Source organism: Falco peregrinus, chromosome 8, assembly GCF_023634155.1.
Source record: "Falco peregrinus isolate bFalPer1 chromosome 8, bFalPer1.pri, whole genome shotgun sequence".
Taxonomy (NCBI): domain Eukaryota; kingdom Metazoa; phylum Chordata; class Aves; order Falconiformes; family Falconidae; genus Falco; species Falco peregrinus.
Window position 1 is genome coordinate 64,326,293 of NC_073728.1, and position 22,815 is coordinate 64,349,107.

The window sequence follows — 22,815 nt, forward strand, 5'->3', positions numbered from 1 at the left end:
TTGTTCAGGTCAGCTGTTCTTTAAGTATTTCTTCCCATCCCCACCATGTTTACATGCAGTGATTGCATCCCATCTTGTATTCATTTCACTCATACGAGGGCACTCTCCTTCTGTAATACCGACTGTCCATTCCCCTGACCATCACAGTGTCCCTTCTAGGAGTCTCCTCAATGCTTATGAATGTGTGTGACAAGAATTAAGCGTAGTATTATTCTACATACAAATGGCACTAACACTGTCCTGTCTCAGCTGGAGACACTTCATGCATCTTAAAATACTTTTTCTTCATGTTCACACGATACTTCCCTCCCACAGCCATCCTCTGATCGGCCAGGTTAGATACAAGTCATTCTCCTCTGCCATTGTTTCCTACTGATGTGCTTCCAGTTTCCAACAGATTTATGTTGCTGTTAGTTCATGTGTGCATGACCTTAATCTTCATACCATTGAATTTCATTTCAGTCTTACTACTCCGGTCATCAGGATCATGCAGTTTTTCATTCATAATGCCTCCTAATTTTATATTGCGTCAAAAAACTTCATAACAATCTAAAAATTTCTCTCCTAAAGCCTTGCATTCTGTGAAGGAATGTACACTTGCATGTAGTATTTGGTTTTTTTTTCTTTAACATAGCCACTGTTTTGTATTTTGAAATCGTATGACACCATCCTTACTTAATCAATATGTTAAAAATTCTGTCTGCTGGACTTGCAGCTCAGATCAGTGCCTCCAGAGTTTGGCAGGGAGGCCGACACAGTAACTACAACTTCTCTGAATAAAGCCTCTCGCATTTTGCTGCCACGTTTCATGGACCAACACACTGAAAAGTATCTTATATGTTTAAAATCCGTTCATGCAGACAGGCTGCCCCAAGGCACTAATTTCCAGTGTTAGGAAGTATATGCAAAACTATGAACTAGCCTTAATTATCCAGATATGATGTATGCATAATACACAACATGCAGGAGCAAATAATTGTTTCAGGAAACATCAGTATATTCTTTAGACTTAAACATTTTTTGCTGTAGTGCCTGTCACATTCCAATATTGTGTTTCTTGTATCTGTTTTCCCTCCCTTTTCCTCACTTGGTTGTTTTGGGTTTTGCTTGGTGGGCAGTTGCCCAGCTCCGATACTTTGGTAGCTGTTGATGGCTTAATTTGTAAACACATGAAGTCCAATTATCTCTCAAGTTTGATGGAAAACTGTGGAAAACAGAATAAGAGGGAAATTTATCTTTTCAATATTTGTTTCACTGCAAATTCTTGAGGTAACTGAACTGGCGAAAATGGCGCCCAAGTAACCTTTCACAGCACAGAGAGGCAAGATCTTCTGAGAACTGTTATATGTGGTATGATTCATATCAGAGTTTGGGGCAACACGATACTCCAGATACCCTCAGCTAGGAGATCGCAAAGCCCATTTCTATTTGAATATCCCAGAATAGCACTATGAACCATACATTAGATGACATGCAATGACTATTTACAGCAGCCCAAAGAATAGCCTGTGATGGATACCAGCTAGGACGTATTTTAAGCCCATATTCACTTTCATGTTTGGCCGGCATTAATGAATGGCAAGACATGCCACTGTAAACAGCCTGAAGACTGGGTGTACACTGAGATACACCAGTGTGGCAGATTTGCAGTATGTAAGCACTTCCACTGAAATCATACATCTATTTTGCATACAGATAATAGAAAAAGGAGGATGCTTAATCTGCCAGACAAGGATTTATCTGCAAAACTCCCCAGAGGAGTAAGTTTTGGTGAAGTCTGGAGGCTGCAGACTGATATCAGGACTGACGAGGGCACAGATAGAGTAAACCACTGAATGAAAGCATGATGAGGACACTTTGAAGAACTGACAAATGACCCATAGCATACAAATTAACAGTGATGCATCATTTTTTTCCCCATTTTGTTTATACCCGTGGTTTTTGAGGATTAGACATTTGTAATGCCTGCCATGCTGCAAAAGACCCATTTGCAGCTCAGAGCAGTGGATGGTATCAAGTATATCAACAACAAATTATTCCTTTAAAAAGTAGCCATGAATTTTTGGCCATGTTATCATTGCATTTTGAATACATCCTGAGTCATATTTTCTTATATATATCTGTAGTTGATCAAACATATAACTGAATTTGGAAAGTCTTGAGCATATGATGCAATTATGAAACTTTAATGCTTTTGCTGTTTTGTTTACATTATCTTCAAAAGGCTAAGAATTTCTGAAACATTTTGTATCTAGTTTAAAAGAGGCAAGCTGCATCTTCTACAGCCCTTTTTTTGTGATTCTTCTTCTGGGTTCTTCTTAATTTAAAATAAAATTACTGGTTGTTGTGATAATGAAAGAGAACAAAAAGTATCCAGCTATTTATCACTTTACTGATAAGCAACTAAGTAGCAACATAGACAATACATTCCAAATGACAAACACAGTTGGTTCAATAAGGAATATATATGTCTCATAGGAATTCACAGAGTATGTATTTAAGAGCACAAGAATAAGACTATTTGCTTCTTGGAAGAAGGCAAAGTCTGCCTTGATACACAAAATTAAATTGCTTCCTTAAATTAATGTGGCAAAGGTGCTATGTTACCTCACAGCTGAATTTTGCCTTGATAATTCTTAATGTACTGAGACATTTCTTCTAGCAGTACATCTCCACTAAAAGCATATTACAAGAGTTCAGAATAAGCTGTGTGTCTTTCAGCTGTCATGAAGTCCTAATTATTTCTTAGAAATATTTGTTACAGCCTTTTCATGTTTTGTACATTAGAAGTCTCATTTTTATAAGAAAAAAACATTCAGAAAATAGAGGAGAGTGGGGAGAATCATGGAATCTGTTCCACCTCAGACAGCTACATCATGACACCTCAGATTTTGAGTTTATTTATTTTTCCCTCAGCCAGGGGGTTGTGTGTGGTGACCAGAACTGCCCATTTGGGCTGGTGGGGCCCCTGTCTCCCCTCTCCTTCCTGTCCCCATGGGCAGTATCCCTGGCTGGGTCCCAGGACCATGTCCTAGCCCAGGGTCAGCAGCCACACATGCCTGGTGGGAGCCAGTCGGGGCTCTGAGGCTCTGGACACTCCGACACTGAGCCAGGCTCTCTGCTCCCTGGCCCTGCCGCTGGCAGGGTCTCTCCTTTTGAAAATGGAAGTGGAAAAAAACAACAAAAAATGAGGAAACCGGGTGATGTTCTTTCTTGCCATTCATTGTGTTGTGGGTATGTGTTGTACAATATTATGTGCGCAGAGCAGCAGGCTGGTTTTGTTCCTTGGCACCTCACTCTACACTCAAGGACGTCTGAGGTTAAACACTTCATTATTATTCTGTCATTAGCACCGTGATGCAATTCCCAGCCCACTGACAGCTGCCAGAGCAGCGTCACTCAGCAAGCTGCCAGGAATTGCAAACGCGCAGGGCTGGGGCTGCTCAACACCCTCTGGGGCAAACGTCCTTCCTGCTTTACATATTGAATTTCTCTGCCATGTGTTTTCTGTATCACTAGAACAAGGAGGAGTGATGTAAATATAGAGCTGGGAATTTGGAAACGTACTGATTGTAACACAGTGCTGTATTTTAGGCATGTTTTATCTCAGTATTAAAAGCATTCCCAAGCACTACATTTCACAAAATCCATGAATGTTAAGATAAGTATCCGAATTCAGTTTGTGTTAGGATGAATCCGCCAATCCCTTGGGCTTTCTTCCCAGAACGCTCCCCTCAGCAGAACTCTCCCACACCTCCTCACTGCTGGCAGGAGCAGGGTGGCTGCTGGGGTCCCAGCAGGGCAGGGGCTCCATCGCCCTCTCTGACCTCAACCCGCTCCTACCACCACTGGGACTATGGAACCTGCTGGAACTTTCAGGGAGTGTTATTATATTTATGTATTTATTTATTTATTTAAATTTTAGCTTTTTAGGGATTCCTGATCCCTAAAGAGGACTTTTCTCCAGCACATTCACAAAGTGCTTGGTGGCCAAATGCTGCCCTGGAAAACATGATTGAGCTATAAAAATACAGACTATAAGGATAGCAGCCCAATCCCTGAAGATTAGATATAATAATAATTCATTAAACTATTAATATGAAATTAATTAATATTAATAGTTTAATTAAAATATTAAATTTTACATGTTGATTAGAGACCAACTGTCCTACAAACCCTACTGGATATAAAGCAATTGTATGCTAAATTTTATTGGTGGCATAGCTGGGACGAAACTGTCTTTTAACCATGTTCTCCAAGTATGAAACCTCTAATGCAGCGCTGGGTTTTCTTCTGCAACTCAGAACCCAACAGAACATGGCTCCAGCCACTTGGCCTGGCCACATCTGAACCGTGGAGGTCTCCCATGTTTTACCTGCGAATTCCCACATGGCATCAAACAATGGTTTGATGAAAACTAATTACTTCAATGTGGTGTTTATATCCCTGCACCTTCTGCTTGGTGTTGCAGAGGAGGTCTAGGTAGAAAATGAGAGTTTACCTGATCATTGCTGTAGAAGGGGACCGGTGCCCAACGCGTGGGTGCTGTGCCAGTGCGACCAGGACACCCTTCAGCGGGCTGTGACATGTCGACAAGGGTTCCACTCGCACAAGGGTTCCACTTGTTTTTTTAGTACATGAGGTTGTTAAAATAAGAGAAGGGTGGCAGAGATTTCACTGAAATTTTGGGAGGGTCAAGGCAGAATCACCTGTGTGGTCCTCCTGAATGGGGATGACACAAAATGACGAAGTCCTAACAGCAAACCAGAACCCCTCGGGGGACACCAAGGTCCTTTTCTGCAAAACCTGTTTCCAGAAATTGTCATTTTTTTTTCTTTTAGGTCTTTTTCTGCAAAACCTGTGTTTCCAGAAATTGTAATTTATTTATTTTTAGGTCCTTCTCTGCTAAATCTGTTTCCAGAAATTGTAACTTTAAAAAATAATAAAAAATAAAATCTGTTTTCCTTCAGGCCTGGTGTGTTATAATCAGGTCATTACACCACAGGGAAAAACAAATAGTTTAAATAAAACGGCCTTTCTGTTTGTGCCGAGAGCCACGGCCGCCTCCTTAAAGCCTCATCCGCAAAAGGAAATAACACGCAGCCCTTTACAGTGCTGCCAAGTTCTGACTTTGTCGCATTTTTCTCCAATTCTTAGAAGACTATGCGAGTAAAACAACCCACAGAAGCCGAGTGGGGAGGCCGAGACGCCCGCCCCGCCGCCGCGGAGGGGCGTGACCGCCGCTAGCCCCGCCCCGGGCGCGCTCCCGCGCCTGCGCCCTAGCGCCTGAGCGCAGTCTCGCGAGAGCTCGCTCCCCTCCTTTAAGCGCTCCGCTCGGCAGCGGCGCGACGGGATCTTTCGAGAAGTCCCCCCGCCCCGAGGAGGCAGCGCCCGCCGCCGCGCATTTAAACGGGCCGAGCCGCCGCTCCTCAGGCGTCTCAGTCCTTTCGCTTCCTGTAGCCATGTCGGTGGTGGGCATCGATTTGGGTTTCCAGAGCTGCTATGTGGCCGTGGCGCGCGCTGGCGGCATCGAGACCGTCGCTAACGAGTATAGCGACCGCAGTACGCCGTGAGTGGGGCTTGGGGCGGGCCGCGCCGCTTTTCCGCCGTTGGCTGAGGTGCGGGGCTGAGGCGGCAGCCTCCCGCTGAGGGGAGGCGCCCGCGGGGCACGGGCCTGCTGCGGCGGCACGCTATCGGGAAGGGAGCGGGCCGGGCCGAACGGCCTCCGGAGTGCTGAGAGAAAGAAACGATGTCATGAGGCGAACGGGGAGAGGCGGCCGGGTGAGCCTCCGCGCCTTTCCGTGTAGTGTGATCAGTTTGCCCCCCTGGGGCAGGGCTGTGTGACCATCCAGGGGATGGGCGTCGCGAATAGGACGGAAAGCAGTCCAGTCTCTGGTGCCGGACCGAAGAGCCGTGGTTTCTGTGCTGGGCGCTCCCGGCGGCATGCCTGTCCGCTCTGCAGGCGGGGCCCTGCCCCCCGTGCCGCTGGGCTGGGGCGGCGAGCTGCGAGTGGCTCTGGGCGAGCGCCTTGGCCTGCCGCTGGGTCCGAGCTTGGAAAAGCTTCTTAGCAGCCTTCCCTTCAGCCTGTGTGTCTCTTTGTTCGACAGGGCTTCTCAAAAAAAAAAAAAGTAATTGCACTTGCTTGGCGTAACCGGTCTTTTAAACCCTCGCTTGAAACTAGGCACTGAGTTGAGGAGGGGATAGGGAAGCAGAATGTGAATGGATATACAGTGTCAGGCATCTGTTTCCCTGCGAAGGGGACTGACCAGTAGTGCAGTTTGCTGGTGAACTTGGTCTTCAAACACGTTATACTTTACAACCTGTGTAGTATATTTTAACTCTGCTTACATAAATAGGGCTCCCAACACATTTTTCAATACAGTGTGCACTACCTATTTCTATCAAGAAACTTGCTAAGAAGGAGAGGGAGAACTGGGATAAAATTCTTCTAAGAATGAGTTGCAAAATAAAGGTGCAAAAGGAACTTCCAGTGCATCAGATCTGAAAGGGAACTGCTCGGAAAGCTGTATTAAAGTGTTTCAATATCTTCTCTTTATTTTTAAGCAGATACTGAAGTAAATGGCAGTCTTGTGAGATAATTGCGTTGTCTTTGGGGTTTTTCTTGTTTTGTAGTTGCTTGGGGTTTTTTTAGATCTCTTACATCTGTTTATAAACACTGGAGCCATAAAATGACCTTGCTCCTCATTAAACACTACTTTAGCTCTGTGCCTGTTACTGTCACTAAGCAATGAATAAACAGAGAAGGAAACTTTATTTGGTACCTGTGATAGAGTAAGGACTAGTTTCATAAGTATTCCTAATAATATGGAAGTTTTAAAGATGACATGTACTAAGAAGCTATTTTTTTAAAATTTCTAGCAGTCTTCTAATAGTTCTAGGTATCTGGCCCTCAGGAAGCTGGAGTTATGCTTATGTATATTTGAGATATGAACACAAATAGCACTCATTGAAGGAGATGAGCTATACAAAGTATCTGACCCAATGCATCTTTCAGAAAATAATTCAGTTATGAAAGGCTGAAGTGAAATTGGAAAATATTAGCATATTGAAAATGATAGCTTTTCACAGGACTTTAATCCTCAAGTACTGTTCTGAGGGAATGCAGAAAAACATTCTGTAATATTAAAATAAATCCTTAACAATTAAGTGGCTATCTCTAAACAGAAAGCCTCGTTCAGGAAAGCAGTACTTAGCATTTCTTTACAGTGACCTGTGGGGAAAGTTGTGTAAGGTGTTGTGATGGGTTGCCTTAGGACTCTGCCTATGGTCAGGGTTAAAAACTGTTTTCTATGACATACAAGTTTTGGGAAGGATTAGCAGATACATCTTATTATAATCATTTGTATTGGTAAACAATACTGTGAATGTATTGTACTTAGTTCAGTAGCACAGATGATGCTGTCACTGAACTTCTATAATGCTACATGAATTCTTCCAGAATCCTGTAAAACTTGAATTTGTATCTCCAAAAGCAGTGCAAAAATGTTTGTCTTTGAATATGATAATTCTTAAAGTAGGAAAGTGGTAGAGAGAAAGGTAGTAAAAAATGTAAGGTAGTTTCATTATCTCCCTAGAGATGAAGGGACTTAAGTTAAAGAGGTGTAACTGATCTTTGGAAGCTGGTGCAGACCCTCAGTGTAGAGGAAGTGTGACAGGGAAGGTCCTCGGAGAAGGTGATATCAGGTGTGAGGGTTGGGGTGAAGTAGTGCCTGCAGGTGTGTTAACAGAGCTCATAGCTCTGCTTAAGCTGCTCCATTAGACCTCTGATGACCTTCACTGTGATTGTTTCTACTTAAAATGCTATGGTTAGTTACTCAACTTCCAGTAAACCATGTAATAGTATAACTTGTCTTTAATGAGTTAGCTGTGGTGAACTGATTTGGGGAATGAGACTGGCTGAAAGTTCTTCCTTACCCCTCTCTTCAGTTTAACTTACCTCTGTGCTGTGTCCCTCTGTGGCTCCCCAACGCTGTTAGGAGCCAGGGTCAACTCTGGACAAGGGTTGGGGTGGACAGAATGGGAAGGACTAGGGCCAAGTAAAAACATCCCACCTGTCTAGCTGCAGCTCCCCAGAGACACTTGCCTGTTCATAAAGCCAAGCATATTTAAGAATAATGTATGTGCTTAAGGGTTTTATTCTCTGTATATCATATGGAAGCCTGTATGTTTGATTACTGTATATCTCCTTTTGTGGAGGGGGGGCTTCTACCTTGAGGTTTTAGTCTGGCAGGCTTAAAGAAATCTATAATCTAAATTAGTGGATTTGTGGTGAATGGGGGCTGATGGCTTGTGAATTTAGCAGTGAAGCAGATGGAATTTTTTTTTGTCCAGGAGAAAAGCAACAATTTATGTTTGTCTTAATTTACCCTGGTCTACAGGAAGGAATTAATAACTACCTTTCTGTTCAGGGCCTGTTAGATATTTTTTTAGCTGTATGCTCCGCAGCTCCTGTTCCCTTAGTATGGGCCTTAGGGTCTACTTAGCATAGAACTTCCTCACTTCTTGTGAAGTGATCCTTGAATAATTGTTTCAAATAACATTTCTGAATGAATCTGTTAATTCTTTTGCAGCATAGGCTTTAGGGTGGGCCTTCTTTAATTTAAGTTATTAATAAATTGGAAGAAGATATGAAACCAGTGCAATTATATCACTAGTTAGTCTTCAGTTCTGATTTTGACAATTTCTGTTTGGAATACCAATTCTAAACCTCAGACTGAGCTGGAATTTGTTTCTTAAGGCATAATCCTGCTGTAAAGCAAATTCTTGACCTGCTGCATAGAGGGTAGCTTAATTGTGCTGTTAATATGTTGTATGAACGGTAAAGATCTGCTTGACTAATAGCATTTTTTTTCCCCCAGTAAGTTCACCTCAATGGTATGAGGAACTTGGATTAGGGGGCTGGATTTAATTTTGTTAGATATCTAAATCAAAAGGCTTAACAGGACTATGAATTTTTCCAAAAAGGAGGGATTTTCTTTGTCTCTTCCAGAGCTACAGGCTGTCACAAAGTAGTTTGAAGTAAAGTATGATTTTTTTTTTTCCCCTGTTATCTACATTATTTCAGTGAGTACAGACGAAACTCATAAACACCAATCTTTCTGTGCAGGTTTTCTTCCTGCTCTTGAAGGGGTTTGCAAAGCTGGAAGCTTAGTTACATTTGGTATAGATGTGTAGGAAGGTTTTTCTTAATATCTGATTTAACTCATGTATTTCTTCTGAACAGTTGCAGATTTCCTGTATGATTAGCAAACAGCTTTGAGTGGCTTAGATTTATGGGTAATTACTGAGATAAAGGGACTCTACCCAATTATTGCATAGCTGTAAAGCTTGAAGTAGCATGAGTAAGCTTGGGTTTGGTGCTATCTTGCAGTGAGGAGCATTGCTGTTCTAATTGAACTTAGTGCTTTTTTCTTTCCAGAATTCACAGAATGTTCCGTGCACATGTTGCAGTGAGGGACCAACTTACTTTAAACAGTATTTGGTCCATTAAGAATCTCTAGTCTGATTATTATCAACACTTCTTAAGAAAGAGATGCAGTGCAGTTCTAGCAATCACTTAACTGGCCATCTTTCTTGTTATTACAGATCATGTATAGCCTTTGGACCCAAGAATCGCTCAATTGGTGCTGCAGCTAAAAGCCAGGTGAGTGTATAGTTTGGGTAAAAGCAACTGCAGTAGTCAAGAATCAGATTAGTGAATGTATTTATCACTGAAGATTACAAATGTCTCTGACCTGGTGTCCTAGTGTCTCTGTAACTGTAACGAACAGCTGAGCTGAATTCAGCTGTTCAGCATGTAATGCTGCTTTGTCATCTTGGATAGGAATCTAAGGGTTGGTTATTGTACATAGTGAAATGTACAAAACCCCCACCTCTTAAAAAAAATCAGTATTATCAGGATTTCTTTTTTTGGTTGCAAATGTAAGTTCTAAAGCTAAGCAGTAGTGTTTCACCCTACCTTAGCTTGTTCCAGTTTGTGTGTGTTACGATAGCTTTTAATTATGTGACTACATTCTGTAGAATTCCATTAAGTGCATAGTTTTGGCTGGAAGGGGACACACTTGAATGTAAAGTATGTGTAGCTTTCTTGACTCTTTGTTATTGTATTGCAACCTAAATATCTTGAGCATTCTTGCTCATACTCTTAAGTTTCTCGTGGTGTAGGTAGATAAATATGATTTAAGGACTGAGAAGAAGTTAAGCTGACTTGTCTGGCTTATGACATTTGGGTCCTGCTGTATTGTATCTTGTGTTGCTGTGAAACCCCTATAAAACATTATCTTTTTTTGAAGTCCTCTACAGGAAGTGACTATTCAAACACTTGGTTTTTCTTAGCCTAAAATACCTAGAGATGTGTGAAGATTCATTATCTAGAATACAAAAATGACTGGACACAACCATGTTATTCAAGAACAGAACAACTGTACTAGAACTAAATACAGATGTTTTTTCTGGAATTGAGTGTCTGCTTAGTTAAAGAAATTCATTGATACAGAGATCCAGTAGAGATGAGGTACGTCCTGCAGAAACTAAACCTACAGAAAATCAAAACCAGGTTACTTAGGAAATAGAGACTTGACTGAAACTGAATCACAGGTAAATGTTATGTGGTACAGTGCTTGTGTGCTTTGTCAACTCCTGCAGTTTTTTTCAGGATGTGTATTGCTGTAATGTAAAGGAAAGAATTTAAAAAGTTTACTTGCACTACATGAAAACAATCTATAATTATTTTTCACCTCTGTTTGCACTGATCTCTGCTATTAATAAAAGATAATACACCTTTTGTCAGTTGAATCAAGTTGACAGTATAGTCTTGAGGCCCTCTTGACTCTTTAAAACTTCATGATGAAGGTCATTGAGCTGTTTTGTGAGAATATGTTGACTGTCACATGCATGTGATGCACCTGAACTGGAGCTTACATCAATATGCTTGTTGTTTGCAAAATTACTGGCTGCAGCACAATAGAAAGGTAGGATGGTAGGAAACAGATGAATGGAGAAAGATGCTTTGCTAACACTTGTAAAGTGTTTCCTACACATAAACTATGAAACTGAGTGGTGTGTTAAAAAATTCTTGATAGAATCTTGGCTCTGCTTTCTAGCATACATTTTATTTTAAGTCTAAAATTCCTGTAGGTTACCTGAGCAGTCAGAGGGAGGCGGCCTTCTAGCAACTACCTTGATATCATTAAGATACAACTGACAAAAATATTATGGTGAAAGAAGCATGATAACAAAGCTCTGTTTTCTGTTTGAAATTCAAATGTTCCCTGACATATTGTATTAAAGATTTCTTTTCCTTTAGGTTATTTCAAATGCAAAGAATACAGTACAAAGTTTTAAAAGATTTCATGGTCGTGCATTCTCAGATCCCTTTGTTCAAGCTGAAAAAGCAAGCCTTGCGTATGAACTTGTCCAGCTGCCAGCAGGCTCAACTGGCATCAAGGTAAGCCTGGCATACTTGACAAAGAGCCAGAGGAGGAAACTTTATCAGTTTCCTTCTGTCTTTCTTTTGAATCTGCTTGATGTAGTTTGTGTACCCTTGTGGATGAAAAGCCTTAAATAAGGAATAAAAGGCTAATGATGCAGGTAGTCTCACCAGGTATTAGGTGAGACTTTTTTTTTTAGTTAGTTTCTCTGCCTTGCAGAGCTGGTCCCACATGAACTGCTTTAGCAGTACTTTCTTCCTATGGTGAATTTGGAAGGCAAGCTGCTTGACCAGTATACATACTTAGCTGCTGTCCAGATGCTACAAGGGTGTGTAAGGAGTCAGATTAGTATTTCAGGTGATGTGGTTAAAGATTTGGGTTTTTTCAACAGTGGCTGAACTTCTGATTAGGATTTTAGCCATAACATTATTATACTCCAAAACAGTAGGGGAAAAGGCATCCTAGGCATTTTCTAGCAGTTGTGATTAAAAGAAAAAAACCAAAATCTGTGTATGTGAATTTACATGTGCATTCCAGTGTTTATCTTCTAAACTGATCTGCACAAGCTAGGCTATTGAAGAGAAGGTTGTATAGAGCTGCATTACTACTTAAGCTTGCTCTTAGTAAAAACAGTTCCTTGCATCTGTTTCTTGTGTTTGTAGAACATGGTTTTTGCTGTAGTGTAATGTGTGCACAATTTTTATTTGAAGGCCATGTATATGGGAGAAGAAAGAAACTTTACTATTGAACAGGTGACAGGAATGCTTCTTACCAAACTAAAAGAGACTGCTGAGAATGCACTTAAGAAGCCTGTAGTTGACTGTGTTGTTTCTGTAAGTATGTGATAGTAAGTTTTACGTATTTGATTAGTATCTTAAACTGAGATGACTGCAGTATTAAATTGCCTGTGAAACCTGAATTTCAGGTATTTGTCTGCCCTGTTTAAAACTGGATCTTATTCACATGTTTTTTCTTCAAAACTGGACTTGCTTCATTAATGGTAAAATGTCTTAAATTGCTGCTAATGAGAAGCATAAATAATATTTTATACCTCTTTCTGGTTCTTTACTCCTAAAATGAGTGGCTTGCAGGACAGAATGGAAAAAGATTCACAAAATAACTTTGTCCTCATGTAATGTCTTCTGTGCTTATTCTGTTGCAACTGAAACTAACACTAAATCTGAAGGGTACATCAGCTGGACTCTATACTGGCTCTCTATACACACTTGTAACTATTAGCTAAAGATTACTCTTCTAAATGCTATTATTAGCTGTCTAATCTTCTTGCAGGTTCCTTCTTTCTACACAGATGCGGAAAGAAGATCTGTGATGGATGCTACACAGATCGCTGGTCTCAACTGTCTGAGACTGATAAATGAAACAACTGCAGGTAATGCCTTACTATCTCTCCCTCACTTAATGTTGTGGGTTTATTAGCTAAAAGGGCTTTTAATCTGTCAGTGATCCATGCCCCTCTGGAATTACTGCTGGTTTTGTAAATTGAAAATTGATTAGTTGATTGTAAAGCTTCTTAATCTCTGGTCTGTTTTTTCATTGCTTTAGAGGCATAAAGATATTTCTTGAATATCTGTTTTTAAGCAGCGTAGCCCTTCCTACTAGCTGCATTGTGTTCTTTCATGTTCCTTTGGCATTGGGAATTTCATTTAATGAGCTACTGATTTCTGTAGCTTGAAAAATAAGATGAAATGCTAATGCTGTTTGCTGATGTACCATTTATTTTTTAAGGAATTACAAAACAATGTCCTAATTATACTCTTCAACTTGTTTCTGTGTAGTTGCCCTAGCATATGGAATCTATAAGCAAGACCTGCCTGCCTTGGAAGAGAAGCCACGGAATGTTGTTTTTGTGGATATGGGGCATTCTGCATATCAAGTTTCTGTTTGTGCATTCAACAAAGGAAAACTGAAAGTAAACAGTCTGTTATGCATCCATTTTAATTACCAGTAGAAACATTCATCAGTGCCTACATGGATGGTGACAGGCAGGCTTGCCTGTCTTGACACAAGTGTGTCCAGACAGCTCAATTCATAGTCTTAAAACAGCACTTTGTCTGGAGTTAAGTAGGGCAGGGAACTAGAGAGCTTTTGAGTAGTATGTGGAGGAAGCAAATATGCCTTAATCAGCAGACTTTAGCAAAGAATAAAAAAACTGGATTCAATTGTTTATTTGGAAATTATCTCACTGAATGCTGCTTTCAAAAATACTCAGCTCAGTAATGAGATCTAGCATTAAACTAGGAATTCCTAGAATGGTGTAAGTGACTTTTTTTAACACTCATGGTGCTCATGTAGTAAAAACATTCTTAGTTACTTTAAGCTGCAAATGAAGTAAAGTGAGTTAGTCTACTTCTAAGTGTAAGTTGCCAAAGTATTATTGTTTTCCAGCAAATAGTAGCATTTCTTAGTTGGCTTTTTTTGTGATGACAATCTGGACTTCTGCAGTTCCAGTAACTTTCTCTTAATCAGCTAGAGAAACACAAACTTTAAAGGTTGAGGTAGTGAAATGAGGAGAAAGCTGAAAATGTTAGTTTTGTTGTGGTTCTGTTTCCATCCTGTGAGGAAACAACCTACATCATGTTCCTCTCGGATTTGTCATTTAAACTTTGAAACCATAGAAGTATGGCAGGGATGCTTTTGAGTATAGAATGGAGAGCTGGATGGCAAGGCAGCTAAAACTGTGTAGAGACCAAATCTAGTCTTAAGGTGCATTGAGAATAATGTGATACTGTACTGAAATCCTGCAACAGAATGATTTCTTGTGAACTGTAAATTTTTTTTAGGAATAGATGTTTAAGGAGTAAATCAGCTGAGGTGGATGGGCTACAGATGTTCTTTGCAGATAATTCCTTCATCAGAACTAAGCACCTATTTGCAAAAGTTACTAACAATCTCTTAATGTTTTATTTTTAGCTTGGTGTAGGCATGCTCTAGCCTTGTGAGGCATCAAATATTAAAACTGGGATATGATTCAAACTGACAGTGGCTAAGCAGAATTTGGAAACTCTGATGGTCTGCTTAAGAGTACAAATTACTAAGCAAATAGGGCAAGGCTTAACACAATCTTTCTAAATTTCTTTTGAAAGTTGTCACCTCACTGAAGGACGGCTGGGTGCCTAAGGCTGCTTTTTAGCATTTGAGATGGCAGATGTGTGTGTTCTTGGGTTTGTTTTCCTCCTCCTGGAGGAGGAAATTTTAGGCTTTAAAAATAAAGCATCTCTTAAGATGTGTACAGCTATTACTGAAGTTGTGATCCACATAAACTATCAGGTTTTAGTAATGCAATTGCTACTTGAATTGCCCTGAAATAGAAGAATAGCTTAATTGTTGCCAGCAGTGTGCATGAAATGTGAAAGATGAGTATAGGACATAGGCTTGTTGTTTGGGATAAATTAGGCTTCTAGGTGAGGCTTATCACTGGTGATGGCAGAGGCAGAATAAAAGTGAGCTGTAATGGGTTTCTTTCTGTTACGGTTACATTAGTATAAGTCTTCCTCCATAGTAATGTTGGAATACGTACTTTGATTTAAAGTTGGGCTGCATGTGAAACAAATGCTTTGACATTAAGTTCTCATTGGTTTTGCTGAGATAATAACAAATTGCACTATTACTGAAGAGTTAAATTTTTTTTAAGGTTCTTGCTACATCATTTGATACAACACTTGGAGGCAGGAAGTTTGATGAGATGTTAGTTGAATACTTTTGTGAAGAATTTGGGAAGAAATACAAACTAGATATAAAGTCAAAGATTCGTGCGTTGTTGAGGCTATACCAGGAATGTGAAAAACTGAAAAAACTGATGAGTGCCAATGCCTCTGATCTCCCGATGAACATAGAATGCTTCATGAATGACATAGATGTCTCTGGAACAATGAACAGGTAACGCTTATACTTTTTCAAATGTAAGCTTTAGTGCCCTTTGTTCAGGTTGCTTTGGTCAAGAAAGAAACTTAGGAGGTGTAAGAACTGGCACTTTATACTTCCCTCCAGTCCTAACATGCAGAGGTGCTTATCAAAATGATGTTTAGAAACTGGTCAGTGGCCTTGAGTTAAGAGCAGGGCTGTGGATGTTGCATCTAGATTACTAAAAACAAGTTTGTCTGGGAGAATGTGCTAAATAAATATAAAACTAGGACTGGGGGCAGAAAACACTGCAGTATGTAGTTAAAATGGCGTTTTTTTCAATTTTGGCATCCTGTTGTATTTGCAGTATTAACTTGCTTATGGTATACTGCAGCTCTGTTTATGGCTTCTTCCAACAGAAGCAAATTTTTAGAGATGTGTGATGGACTCCTTGCAAGAGTAGAACCACCCCTTCGCAGTGTGCTGGAGCAAGCCAGTAAGTGTATGCGCATTCTCTATTCTGCATACAGAAAGGAGACAGGCTTCCTTTGGGTGTTGACAGAACCTGGACAGATGGTTTTAGCATAGCGAACAATTTCTTGCTTAGCAGTTACAGGCTTTCTAAAACTTCTTGCACAAGCTAAGATCTGAAATTCTTACTGCTTAGAAACTTACAGACCAACCATTATTCTAAGCTTGTTCCATAAAACTTTTAGTTTATGATGTCAGGATATTAAAAAAATGTAGAAACACTTAATCTGTAAAACCTGTCTGACTCCCTTCTAGAGTTAAAGAAGGAAGATATTTATGCAGTAGAAATAGTCGGTGGTACCACAAGAATCCCTGCTGTAAAAGAGAAGATCAGTAAATTTTTTGGCAAAGAAGTCAGTACAACTTTGAATGCGGATGAGGCTGTTGCACGAGGTTGTGCACTGCAGGTAAAAAAGTGCTGTTTGTTTTAGCTGTGAGTATTTTTACTGAAATCCATAAATATTTGAGCCAGAGTCCACATGTAACATGAAAGATACTTAATGTGTATCATAGAATGCATTCAGATAAGCTTTTGGAAAGTGGTTGGAAGAATGAGAATAGCAGCTCAGGTGATTCCTTTGTGCTGTTCTAAGCCAAATCGGTGGATCAGTGTAGCTTGATGAAACGTGTACACTGCTTCTGTTGTGGCTGGAAACTGGGAGTTTGATAAAGCTCTCATGTTTTCTCTTCTAGGCTCCTTTGGGGGCCTAGGTTAAACATGCAGAAACTGGAGTGTTTTGGGGTTTTTGTGGTGTATGGTTTCTTACAGCACTGTCAACTTGTGATATGGCAATTGCTTAATGTAGATGGAAGTGAAAGCTGTTCTTGCTGATGGAAACCTTTTCCCTGAGCTGGAGTCAATCACTGTTAAATAGCTTAAGCAGTAGTTAAGTATTTTACTAGTGCTACCACCTATTAAATGTACCTTCATTTTGCCCTGATCACCTCATTTCTCTCTTCAAATGTTTAATGTGTGCTTACAGCTCCGTTCCATCAATGGTATGAACTAGCTGTTGGAATATGCTTAAAGATAATTTTGTGTTACAGTAGGCAAAAAGCCTGGTATTACTGTCACTCTAAAAAGTAAATTTAATTTTCTGACTTCTTATGTTGGCACTAAAAATTTGGTAGCCTAACCCTGGCAAACCAAACACCATGATGACTCTAAACGTTGTGTATTTCCATTTTCAGAGTGAACAGACTGTGTAACAGCTCCCTGACAAGGAAGGGTATATACAAGCTTCCAGTGCCTATTATGCAGATCCCACATCTATCAGTATTAGTCTCTCTTAACCTAGAGTAAATCTACATATTAAGCAGCATAAATAGCTGCTTGCTGAATTAAACTGCTATTCACCTGAAGCTTGAATGTTTGTAATACGGTTTTTGTGCTCTTTCAGTGTGCTATTTTATCCCCGGCTTTCAAAGTGAGAGAATTTTCTATCACGGATTTGATACCATATTCTATTTCTTTACGTTGGAATTCACCAGCAGAAGAAGGGTTAAGGTAAAAGCTCAATCTTCTTGTATGATTACACACATCCTAAAACTAAGTGATGTCAACTAGAGTAAATAATGCTTTTAGAACAGTGCCTGTTTAAAAAATCAAATTTTGATACTTTGTTTTGTTTTCTACTGTCACTAACTTTCGAAAAAAGTATTGAGTGGCAGTTTAGCACTTCCTGTGTGGCTGTTGGTCTTACTTTAACCTAAAATGTTAGGCTTTTACCACTTCTTCAAAAAGCTTTTCCTTAAGATATGAGTATCTAAAAATTTTTATTAACTTCATTGGATTCATTATTCCACATAGTGAATAAATGCTGTCTTCTCTTGCAGTGACTGTGAGGTCTTTCCCAAGAACCATGCTGCTCCATTTTCTAAGGTCCTCACATTCTACAGAAAGGAACCTTTTACTCTTGAGGCATACTACAGTTCTCCCAAGGAGCTGCCTTACCCAGATCCTGCTATAGGTTAAGACCATTCTATAGCTTTAAGCTTTGTTAATAGTGTCTTATACATGTTTGGTACTTTCTGCTGTCTGCATAGCCTGGAAAGGGCAACCTACTGCCAGTGCTGTAGAGATAGGTTTCCAAATTCAGGGATCCACAGTAAAATGAGTAACAAATTTTATGGACAAGTAGGTTAAATAAAGAGCATCCTAATGCTGGAACAAATGTGAAAGGGGCATACTGAGATTTGTGCAGTCTCTTGCTTTGATACAAGTAGCACTAGCTTTTACAGTGTACTGTAGAGAATTTCTAGTAGCCACGTATCCTAGCATTGCTGAGTAAAGAATTGAATTGTTTGACTTCAGTAGGATTTGACAATCCTCTGAGCACGTGGCAGTGATCCATTGTCAGAAACAGTTAGGTTTTACTTTACATCTAGTGATTAAGTTAATCAAATGGTATGGGTTTTTTCTCTGGTTTTGCTTAGCTCACTTCTTGGTTCAGAAAGTCACTCCTCAAACAGATGGATCCAGTTCAAAAGTGAAAGTCAAAGTCAGAGTAAACATCCATGGTATCTTCAGTGTTTCAAGTGCATCTTTAGTGGAGGTTCATAAATCTGATGAGAGTGAAGAGCCTATGGAGACGGATCAGCATGCAAAAGAGGAGGAGGTAATAAATTTTGTTGCTCCTAGTTACTTAGAAAACTGAAGCACAATTGCCCAGGGTCTGGGAAGGTTCTAAGACTTGTATAAGGATTTAGTAGACCTGTCCAGCAACTAATTATCAAGGTGTGATTAAGCACTAATTTAAGTATGTTACAGCAATGACAGAACTCTTGAAACCAGGACTGTGAGGTATAGATGAAATTCTTAACCATGGAGCTGTTGCTTGCCTATAAGCCTAGAAGCTTATAATTTCTGCCTTGAGGCTCTACTTCAGTTTTCATTCTGTTTATTTTGCCCAAAGAGCATTAGGTGTAAGTGATCAGCCTAGGAATGGAAGCAATCATTGTTGTACGAGTCTTCTAATATGTCAAATTGGATCTCTTTATGAATTTCAGAAGATGCAGGTAGACCAGGAAGAGCAACAAAAGACTGAAGAACAACAGCAGGCCCAGCCTGAAAATAAGGCAGAATCTGAAGAAATGGAGGTAACAAACATTTCAGACTTCTGTTTCCTTACAGGATACTTCTGGAAGACTTATGAGCACATGTAGTGTGTGAGCATATTTGATACCTTTGTAGCTCTGGAAGCTAAACTTCTATTTGCATATATTTGTAGTCTAGCAGTTAGAGCTGTAGAAGTACATGAGTGGCATGGATAATTGCAGACCTGTGAAGTGGCATGTACTGATAAAACGGGTGAACTCTCCTGTTCGTAAAAGAAATAATCATTCAGTTCTCAGTAACTTACTAGAATAGTGTTCTACTGCAAGCACCATTGCCCTGTGAATGTAGTCAGTGTGCCCTGAAAGGGTCAGTAGCTGTGCTAATTGTCTCTGATTTCAGCAGCTGAAGTGTCAGAATGCCAGGGTAGTATGTAGCTCTGATGTTGAGGTGTACTAACTCAGTAACACTTTTTCCATTGTAAGTCTTGAATATTCAACTTTGATGCAGTTTTTTACTTCAGATGTATTCCTTCAATTCAGACTTCTCAGGCTGACTCAAAAGACAAGAAAGTGGATCAACCACCTCAAGCCAAGAAGGCAAAAGTAAAGACTACTACGGTGGACCTTCCCATTGAGAATCAGTTGGTGTGGCAGATAGGGAAAGACATGCTGAACTTATTCATTGAGAATGAGGTAAACTCTTACTTGCCAAAGCTAAAAATTCTATTAGCTGGGCTCCAGAAACTTTGCTGTTCATTAAACATGGTTAATGGTGATCAAGGGGGAAAAACACACCAGTTGCATGGGTGGTTGGTTTGTTGTCTGTTTTTGAGGTGAACAACAGTGCCTCATGGAGCCAAAATACATTTTTCCTGTAAAGTGAATGCCATAACTCTTACTAAAGAGGTGTTCTGCAGGAAAGCTAGGTCACAGGGTGGTCATCTCCAAAATCACCTGCAGTTCCAAGATACTTGGCTGCTACCATCAGGGTGAAGGTTGCTCAACCAGAGCAAGATTGTTCCATACTGTGCTGGATATCCCACCAAAACTGAAATTTAGTTTTTGTGTATGTGCTTTGTTTAAAACAGTTCTGTAAATCACAGTATGTCAAACTTACGCTTTTGCTAACAAGGTATCCTGGTAATAAATGTTAATTATTTAACTCATTAGTTAACTAATTTTACAACTTGTTTACAGGGTAAAATGATAATGCAGGACAAGCTTGAGAAAGAGAGGAATGATGCCAAGAATGCAGTGGAAGAATATGTGTATGATATGAGAGACAAACTCTGTGGTATTTATGAGAAATTTGTTAGTGAAGATGTAAGTATTACTAGCTTGTTTGTACTCTAATACATTTTGTTACAATGAACAGTTATAGTCTAAAACACAGTATCCAATAAAAGTCTGAAGTTATTAAACTATTTTCAGACTTTGTTTGGAGAAATAGCTTTTAAGCTTTCTGGCTATGAAGATAACCTAAATGTGGCCCAAGTACAAGCAGGTGGTACCCAGGATATTTTGGGTGCTCTTTTCCAAAACAGTTGCAGCAATAAAGATATTATCAGAGCATGTGTTTGCAGACTGAAACAGAGTAGGAACACTTGCACAATTGTTTCAAGGCAACCTATTCTATTTGGACCCTTTGTCAGTATTTAGTGACAGTTTAAGATTACAAAAAAAAACCAAACCACCATAGCTAGGAACATAATAGGTGGGATTAGTCTGACTAAATCTGGGCACTTGCATCTGAACAGGTTGCCTAAAAATTTCTTGATATTATTAATTAGCTCTCCCTGTTGTACTGAAGGAACTTGGTGTATAATTAATAGAATTCTAAGCTAGGCGACTGCACTAATCGGGTGAATCACTCAAAGATTATAGCAGGAGCCTTGCCAGCAGGGTGTCTGCAGAGCCTAGATACCCATATTGGAGCTAAAACTGGAGAAAGTTAAGTGAGATTCATGACACCTTTGAAGAGTTTCCTCTTTTCAGTGACTTGCTCGTACAGTGATGATGAAAATGTGAAGGGGGGAAGACAGGCTTTTATGCGGCAGTATTGATGTGAACAGTGGGTGTTGTGGATGGTGCTTCCTCTGGCCTGCTCTCCACCACAAAGCCAAACTGAAGAATTTTACTTACTATTTTTCACTTGAATAGGATAGTTTCAGACAGTTCTTTACGCTCTAAAAATGTAACCCTTCCAGAAAGGTTCCAAATACTTCATACTGTCTGCCATCTAATAGAATCCTCACCGATCTATTTTGTGTGGATTACTTCAGGATCGGAATAGTTTCACACTGAAGCTGGAAGATACAGAAAACTGGCTTTATGAAGATGGTGAAGACCAACCCAAGCAAATTTACATTGACAAGTTGGCAGAGCTGAAGGTAAGTAGTTCTGGCATTCCAATAGGAATTTACTGAATCTAGAGAACTACTGAATTTGGAGAACTTTCCTCACACAGAAGCTGCCATGGGTCTGCTGATTCAGAGATAAGCACTGGTAGCTACTTTGTTTGCTTACGAAGTATACAAGGAGCAGATCTCCAAGGGACCTGTAATGTTACAGGGTTGAGGGAGACTCAGTCCTGTCTGTTCCCGGGAGCTCAGGAATGTTGGTGTTTCCTGTCTGATCTTGCAGAATCTTACTGTGTTGCTGCATGGATTTTGATACCTGTTGTGCTTTGGTTTAGGCATTGGGTCAACCTATTCAGGCAAGATTTCAAGAATCGGAGGAAAGACCAAAAGCATTTGATGACTTGGGAAAGCAAATTCAACAGTACATGAAAACAGTTCTTGCATTCAAAGCTAAGGTATTTCCATACTTAATTTCTGACAAATGCAAGGAAGTGGTACAGATCTCTTCTGAGTTCTGAGTAAGCTCTGCCAGACAAAAAGCTGGTACAACCTCCTGGCTAGCTTGTGAGTTTCCCATATTTATGGTATTTTCAGAAGTGGATGCTGGCTTGAGAACTTGATGGTCTTTCTAATCAGGTGTTGGTTTCCTCATGGAGGGAAAATGTCAGCAGCAGAACTTCACCTCTCAGATTAGAGCTGTGGGTGATCAGCTTTACTTGCTTTGCTAACCAGAACAGCTTTCTGGCTAAATAGTCTTTTTAGTATTTTGAAGGTAAAAGTGTGAAGAAGTAAGCACACAGATTACATGTTCAAAACAAATACTTGCACAGCTACTACTGATTTGGCTGTTTCAGGATGAACAATATGACCATCTAGATGAAGCAGATGTAGCTAAAGTGGAGAAGAGTGCAAATGAAGCTATGGAGTGGATGAACAATAAACTTAATCTTCAAGACAAGAGAAGTCTTACTTTGGACCCAGTTATAAAAGCTAAAGACATAGAAGCTAAAACTAAAGTAAGTCTTTCTACATAATCCTCTGTTTCCATGAATCCTTATATTTGTGGTCAGAGGGAAACTGAGCTGAGCAGTCTGTGTTAGAAAGATGGTGGTTGGGTGTTAATCTCTTAAACTTGTCTTGGGGAGCGTCAGCCATGACTTGAATATCCACCTGGTGCTGTCAAAAGTGAGCATGAGCAAGAGGTTCAGGTACAACTGCTGGTAAATAAAAAATTTCTAACAGGCTTTTTCTTTTTATTTCTGTGGTTTTCTAGGAATTGACAAGTATTTGTAATCCCATAGTCAGAAAACCAAAACCCAAAGTTGAACTCCCCAAGGAGGAACAGAAGCCAGCAGAGCCCAACGGCCCGGTGGAAGGGCAGGGAGAAGCCAGCACTGGGTCCCAGGCTGCTGACCAGGGCACTGCTGCCAGTGCCCCCACAGCCACAGAGAAGAAGCTTCCTGAAATGGACATTGACTGAATTTCAGCACTTGTTTATATTATTGCAAACTACAATAAAGCTTTAAGTTGTCAACTTTGTATGTTCTAAATACAGG

General features: G+C 40.1%; 1 protein-coding gene across 3 annotated transcripts; it reads left to right on the forward strand.

Moving 5' to 3' along the window:
- Positions 1-5,317: 5,317 nt before the first annotated feature.
- Positions 5,318-22,793, forward strand: HSPA4 (heat shock protein family A (Hsp70) member 4). Of its 3 annotated transcripts, none has more exons than XM_055812337.1 (19): positions 5,318-5,569; positions 9,607-9,664; positions 11,327-11,467; positions 12,161-12,283; positions 12,741-12,840; positions 13,247-13,380; positions 15,103-15,347; positions 15,731-15,807; positions 16,098-16,249; positions 17,243-17,349; positions 17,679-17,812; positions 18,279-18,460; positions 18,852-18,941; positions 19,440-19,592; positions 20,097-20,222; positions 21,182-21,289; positions 21,595-21,714; positions 22,114-22,275; positions 22,533-22,793. In XM_055812337.1, exons 1-19 carry the CDS (start codon positions 5,463-5,465, stop codon positions 22,737-22,739), a joined length of 2,526 nt encoding a protein of 841 aa, XP_055668312.1. In that variant the 5' UTR covers positions 5,318-5,462; the 3' UTR covers positions 22,740-22,793. The 3 variants fall into 3 exon arrangements, with proteins under 3 accessions (XP_055668312.1, XP_055668314.1, XP_055668313.1); XM_055812339.1 differs by lacking the exon at positions 5,318-5,569 and adding an exon at positions 5,657-5,781 and having other exon boundaries at positions 11,391-11,467; XM_055812338.1 differs by lacking the exons at positions 5,318-5,569; positions 9,607-9,664 and adding an exon at positions 10,314-10,534.
- The last annotated feature ends 22 nt before the right edge of the window (positions 22,794-22,815 follow it).

Coding starts and splice junctions, on each gene's coding strand:
- HSPA4 (XM_055812337.1), top strand. CDS start 5,463: ATGTCGGTGGTGGGCATCGATTTGGGTTTCCAGAGCTGCTATGTGGCC. Junction 12,841..13,246: donor GATAAATGAAACAACTGCAG/GTAATGCCTTAC, acceptor GTTTCTGTGTAG/TTGCCCTAGCATATGGAATC. Junction 22,276..22,532: donor ACATAGAAGCTAAAACTAAA/GTAAGTCTTTCT, acceptor GTGGTTTTCTAG/GAATTGACAAGTATTTGTAA.